Source organism: Microtus ochrogaster, unplaced genomic scaffold, assembly GCF_000317375.1.
Source record: "Microtus ochrogaster isolate Prairie Vole_2 unplaced genomic scaffold, MicOch1.0 UNK1162, whole genome shotgun sequence".
Classification (NCBI taxonomy): domain Eukaryota; kingdom Metazoa; phylum Chordata; class Mammalia; order Rodentia; family Cricetidae; genus Microtus; species Microtus ochrogaster.
Genome location: NW_004950260.1, coordinates 1 through 6,630, shown reverse-complemented (window position 1 = coordinate 6,630; position 6,630 = coordinate 1). Strand labels below are relative to the sequence as shown.

Below are 6,630 nucleotides of genomic sequence, written 5' to 3'. Positions count from 1 at the left end.
GTCTGTTGAAATGGCTTCTCCTGAGGTCTCCTTCCCTACCCTATCACAGCAGCAGTTATGTCTGTTGAAATGGCTTCTCCTGAGGTCACCTTCCCTACCCTTATCACAGCAGCAGTTAACAAAAGCCAAGAAAGAAGTTATGCCTGGAAGCTGTTTCAACAAGACCTATTTCTTCAAGTGTAGATTATTTCCTTTTTTTTATATTATTTCTTTATTAGGGAAAAGTTAATTTACCCCTTGATAAATAGAAACAGTTACCTTCCTTCCCTTCTTTTTTTCTTTTTTAAAAGACAGGCTCTTACTACGTAGCCTGACTGGCCTGGAACTCAATAGGTAGGGCAAACTGGCTTGAAATTTAGGAGCAGTTCTGCTTTAGCCTCCCAGGTGCTGGGATTATGGGCCTGTGAAAGCATACTTCTCTGGCATAACCATTTTAAGTGTTGATAATATACCGGTAAGTAAACATGGGTCTAACCTTCAACATATGTTTTATCAATCGTCATACTGGAGACATTGAGGCTATTTAGGTGATTGGATAAAGCTACCTGCAGGCTCTTTCCATCCTTCCGAGCTTGTTTCTTTTGTACAGACAAGACCACATGTGAGCAAGAAGTTGGATAAGGTGTGATGGCCATGCCTGTGATTTCATCATTTGAGAGACAGGAGGATTGCCATTAATTCATAACCAGCTTGTGTGACATAATGTATTCAGACAGGCAAACTTAAACAATAATGTGAGTCTCAAAAAAAAATCAATCAAACACTTTGTAAGAAATGTTATCCCTGATGCATAATTTAAAAGAAAAATTTAGTCATTTGTTTAGAGTCATGTTAAGGTGTACTTTAATTTTGGGATTTATTAAAATAATATCCACCTTTCTTGGCTGCGAGGAGTCGCCGGCGGTCGGGCAGCCTGGGCTCACGAGGCAGCTCGCGGCTTCTGGCCGCGCAGGCCCGCTCAAGATGTCGTACATGCTCCCGCATCTGCACAATGGCTGGCAGATAGACCAGGCCATCCTGTCCGAGGAGGACCGCGTGGTCGTCATTCGTTTCGGACACGACTGGGACCCAATTGCATGAGGATGGATGAGGTTCTGTACAGCAGCGCCGAAAAGAAATGGAAGATAGTGGGAGATCTTTCTCATCTTGTGTGAAGATATCCCAGCTGTTTTAAAGCAAACGGTGTTGGTGTCGCTTGTGCTCCTGGCATCCTCTGTGGTTCTCGAGCCTGACAGGCCTATCTGCTGCCAATATGAACATCCGCCGTGCTCTGCCCGATGATCTGATGAACATGCAGCACTGCAACCTGCTGTGCCTGCCCGAGAACTACCAGATGAAGTACTACTTCTACCACGGCCTCTCTTGGCCCCAGCTCTCCTACATTGCTGAGGCTGAGGCCGAGGATGGCAAGATCGTGGGCTATGTCCTGCCCAAGATGGAGGAGGATCCCGATGATGTCCCTCATGGACACATCACCTCACTGGCTGTGAAACGTTCCCACCGGCGCCTCGGCCTGGCCCAGAAGCTGATGGACCAGGCCTCACGGGCCATGATCGAGAACTTCAGCGCCAAGTATGTATCCCTGCATGTGAGGAAGAGCAACAGGGCGGCCCTGCACCTTTATTCCAACACCCTGAACTTCCAGGTTAGTGAGGTGGAGCCCAAGTACTATGCAGATGGAGAAGATGCGTACGCCATGAAACGAGATCTCTCCCAGATGGCAGAGGAGCTGAGACGGCAGCTGGTGCTGAAGAAGGGCAGATACGTGGTTCTGGGTTCCAAGGAGAATCAGGGCAGCCCACTTCCTGGTTCTGAAGAGGCCTGTCAGCAGAACCTGGCTGGAGATGACAGTGGCAGTGACAGCAAAGACAGCGCTGATGTTCAAGACAGCTTGCAAGACTTGGATTCCACCTCCTAGAGTCCGCTCAAGCATTGGAGATTCTTGCATTTTAACCACAGTTTTCTTAGGAACCATGGCTCCGCTCTGCAGTATCTACTCTGGAGTCACCCACAGTGACCCAAATGGCTTCTCATTGTCAGCGCTTAGCAGCAGCCTTCCACATAGCCTAATCATGAAGGCACTCCAGGACACAGAAGCTGCTGTGCAGGAGCCAAGGAACTTTGAGGACTGCCATAGCAGCACCATCCTTGGCTTCTCCCATGCTGCCGGCTGCTGTATTCGGTCTGCCGTTGTCCTGTACTGATTGTGTGTATGCTGTAGGGTTTTGCCTAGAATGCCAAACAGGAAGTGGTGATAACTCAGGAAACTCCTCAGCTTTCAGCGTTTGCCATTATTTGGGTTTTCATTTTTGAGTAAGCAGGACCATCGGTAGTCCTTATGCCCTCTGCCTCTGTCTGGTGAAGTTACCTACTCTTGCCTTCTATGGAAACTGCCCATGCCCTGCCCTCCCTCTTTGAAGAAGACTGTTCCTTTTGGTGGGAGGAGATAGGTGTTGGACTTCTGCAGAAGCAGAATTTGTAGATCTTCAGTAAAGAACAAGCGGAAATCAAATTGTAATCTCTGACCCCCCCAATAAAAATATTAAAAAGGGAAAAAATAATATCCACCTTTCTTTAATTTTCCACAGGTTTCTATACTACATTGACTCTTTGTATTCAAAAACATTTCCTGTCAAAAATTTCAGCCCTAGATTTAAAAAGCCACACTTCAAACCATATAGCTAACTAAATTTGATGATTTAAAAATTTTAAATGTTCTTTTGTAGGAAAAATTGCATAATAGGAAGAGAAATTGAGGCCAGAGCAGCAGGGAGACCCTGTTAGCAAGTGGTGGTGAGCTGCACATTTGCTCAGCTGGGATAGTTTTCTTCATATCAGTTCTGTGAATACAACTTTCCCTTTTCAGTGAATGACCCAGAAGGCTCTTAAAAGTTTTCCATTTCCCCAATTTGTCATGAACACAAATAATTTCTTTGCAGTGTAATTACTATGCAAAACTGCAAGAGGATTTTCTTGAGGACTCTGAACTTTAAGGCAGGATTCAAAATGGCATGCAAAAATTCAACCTGCCATTCCAGACAGTAGGAGGACATCACCAGTGCTGCCCACTCTGCGGCCACCTGTCGTCCCAGCAAAGCAATAACTCACGTGTCAAATCCACTTCCGTTATGAATTGCTGGTAAAAAAAAAAAAAACCCGATCATTTCCGGTATTATAATCAGATTGTTTTCAAGGTATTTTCCTACACTGAGAGCCGTTCCTCTCTGTAACAGTTCGAGAAGCAGGTTTTCAAGCATCCACACATGGCCATCACAGACTTAGATTTCTCCCTTGGCACATGCAGTAGAGACATTAGAGAAACTGGAAAAACAAAAGGAGAGCTATCTCAGGATTTCTAAGTAAAATCACCAAAGCCACAGAACTTTAATCCACAACCAACCATTCTCAATTTGTGGGTCTAGACCCCTTTGGAGGTCACCTAAGATCACCCCAAAATGTAGATGTTATGTAAATATTATTTACATAACAATTCATAGCAGTAGCAGAATTAAAGTTATAAAGTAGTAACAAAAATAATTTATGGTTTGGGGTCTTCACAACATGAGGAACTGTATTAAAGTGTAGCAGCATTGGAGAGGTCGAGAACCAACTATAATATTATGTGAGGCAGAAGCCCAGGATGTAATGACAGTAATTCTGGAAGTGATACTCCACTTCAGTAGCCCGCTGTCTCCTAACTGCATGGCTTGTGTGTGAGCTGGGCTCACTACCAAACTCAAGACAGAGATGAGTATAGTCAGTTCCTGCTTTTGAGCCATTCGGTTTTAAAGTGCAGAGGGTTATGCTGTGTGTAGGAAGGCTCCACTGGAGGGCTGCATGGAGGACAGACGAGCAGACTGTGGAGATGAAAAGGAGGCCTGGGGAGCTAGGTGGAGTAGAGACTGGATGATCACAGGTGTTGGGAGAAAAGAGCTCAGTGAGGGAGGTTGGCAGGGAATTTGGTCCTTCAGCAGTTATTGGAAATCTGAGCTGCTACTGCATTTATCTGAAATGTAAGCAGTCACCAGGCAGATTACAAACAAGACACAAGTAGCAACTGTATTGTAAATGGTTGACTCATCCTAAAATAAGCACTAGAGGAAATCTTAAATCAGGCCCCTGTATACTATCTTCCCTAGGTTATTCCTGCCTCTTATTTATTAACATTTCTTCCAGAAACAATTTTAATTCAGTTGAGTTTATTATTGCTCAGAATGTTAGGATGAGGAACAAATTTCTAATTTCCTTATATATTTTTTTATCAATTGTAGAATTTAGTTCTTTCTTTAAAAAATGGCTTTTTAGCTTTTAACAGCAACAATTAAATATATGTGTTTTGAAAATATGTTAGCAATGCTGATAACATCACTCTGCTTTCCAGATGTCCTCCCACCTTTCCTTTATTTCACACACAGAAGTGATTGTGTTCAAAAGTATTCATTTTATATTCCATTTCCCCAAACTGGAAGTAAAGTAGTGCAGACTGTTTAACTTCATGGGAAGATGAGATTAGCTCTTATGCCACATTTTAATGATTTCAATGATTACCTTTATGTATTTTACAAAACTAAATCATTTGGAAGTTATCATTGAGGTCATATTTGGAAATACAATGTATAAAGTTTATAAATGTATCTATTGTACTCTTTTCTCTGGGTATTGCATGATTGTTGTTGCTCCTTTGCATTTTGTGGATGACACAGTGATAAGTGTGGTGTGTGTGTGCGTGTGTGTGTGTGTCTGTTAATAATACCTGTGGTTATGAAACACCTTGAGGGTGTTGGGAATTGAAACCAGGTCCTCTGGAAAAGAAACCAGTGCTTTTAACAACTGAACCACCTCTCCAGCCCCAAATTGTGGGTTTCAAGTCCATATGAGGTTATGTAAGTAAATGAAGAAATTATGAAAAAGTGACAGGTACAAGATTTCTAATCAAAATAATAAAAATTAATTTACATTAAAAATATGGTAAATCTGAGGTGCTTTGAGGAGGGGTGTTGGCCTGTGCTGCATTCCACAACTTCATTGCAACCTCTGAGCACACAGCAGGCAACTGTTGTACTACACATGCTATCCAGCCGTGTACAGCCAATGGATGCTTCCTAAAATGTTTAGACAGTCTCAAGACCATTATGCCACAAATCACAGTGGCTTTTCCTTGCCTACAAAGTTTTCTTTTCTTATAAAAATATAATGATTTATTTATGGACAGAAAGATTTTCCTACAACCATTCTTCAGTATGTAATTAATAAATTAGCAAGCCTTTGCACCATATTTGTTAGGATATTTGATTTTTGGAGGGATGTATCTTTAGTTATAAGCACCTGTTGCTTGTGCAGACCCAAGTTCAGTCTCCAGCACCACATGGTCACCTACAGCTGTCAATAGTTCCAGTTCCAGAGGATCTGATGGCTTCTTTTGGCTCCTCAGACAAAAACCAGACTTGTGTGGGGTGAGTACAGGCAAAACATTTGCACACAGATGATAACAATAAAAATAATAATGGTAATAACACTTGTTGCTGACTTGAGTTTATTTTCTTCCTCTTTCCACTGATAGTTCTTGAGATCAAACTCAGGCCATGTGCATGCTTGGCCAGTGTGTGCTTCCACTGAAGTTCCATTTTTTAAAAATGTTATTATAGTCACTTACAGCATGTGTGCCCCCCCTCGCATTTGCATGTGTGACAGTCAGAGGACAACTTGTGGGAATTGGTTTTTGCTTCCATCATGTGGGTTTTAGGTGTCTAGTTCAAGTTGTTACACTTGGTGGAAAGTGTCTTCATCTGCTGAACCATCTTGCCAGGAGTGATTTTAGTTCCCTAAGGAAATGCCCAATGATATTTGGCTTGATATTGGGACAATAAAATGGCCTAAATTGACCTCTGCCATTTTTTCAAAATCTATGTTTGCCAAACAGTGTCCTCAGCCTTGATGAATATAAAGTAAGAATGTCAATAGAAGATCCATTCTATTCTTCAATATCAAACATGCAGTCAAAATCTCATTTTTGTGTAAAAATGGAGAGGCACATTTATCTCATTGGTGTAAAATTTTGTGTTCAACTTTAATAAAGACTACAACTAGGTATATACCAATGAATTTATTTTAAAGCCAATTTCATTAAGATTTATAGTCAGTAAAGGTTTTATTTGTCTACTTACTTTATAAACCTATATACCCAAAGTCATGTAAAAGTCCCAGGTATTAAAAGCCCTGCCCTATGGGACAGTATGCTCTTCTGATCTAAAGGCTACATTCATTAAAAACAATAGCCTTCCATCTAACAATTCATTTCCCATCTGTGTTGCACCCACTCCTTTGGGCTCAACTTTTATGTGCTCAACAGATCAATTGCACTGCCTTCTGTCTTTCTGCTTTCAAACTTCAGCTCCTGGGACATAATTATTGGTGTGACATAATTTTTTTTGTCTTAATGTTTGGAAAATCTAAACAGCTTAGTTACTTATATCATCCCTCACTTTCTTCTTAAACTTAACATTTGAGAACAAAAACTTTATGTATTAACTGTAGAAAGTACTTTTGGAAAATTCCTCCTCTGTGAGACTTTCATTATTTCCTGCCTGCAAGTTCTCTGTCACCTCTGCAGTTCTAGTTTAATGAAAGATG

The 6,630-nt window shown here is 41.5% G+C and overlaps 1 protein-coding gene and 1 pseudogene across 1 annotated transcript; both read left to right on the top strand.

Moving 5' to 3' along the window:
* Window positions 1–924: 924 nt before the first annotated feature.
* Window positions 925–1,166, top strand: LOC101999510 (annotated as a pseudogene).
* A 63-nt stretch (window positions 1,167–1,229) lies between these two features.
* LOC101999779 (N-alpha-acetyltransferase 11-like) lies at window positions 1,230–1,918 on the top strand. The gene has a single exon (XM_005372307.3). The coding sequence runs from the start codon at window positions 1,253–1,255 to the stop codon at window positions 1,916–1,918; it is 666 nt and encodes a 221-aa protein (XP_005372364.1). The 5' UTR covers window positions 1,230–1,252.
* The last annotated feature ends 4,712 nt before the right edge of the window (window positions 1,919–6,630 follow it).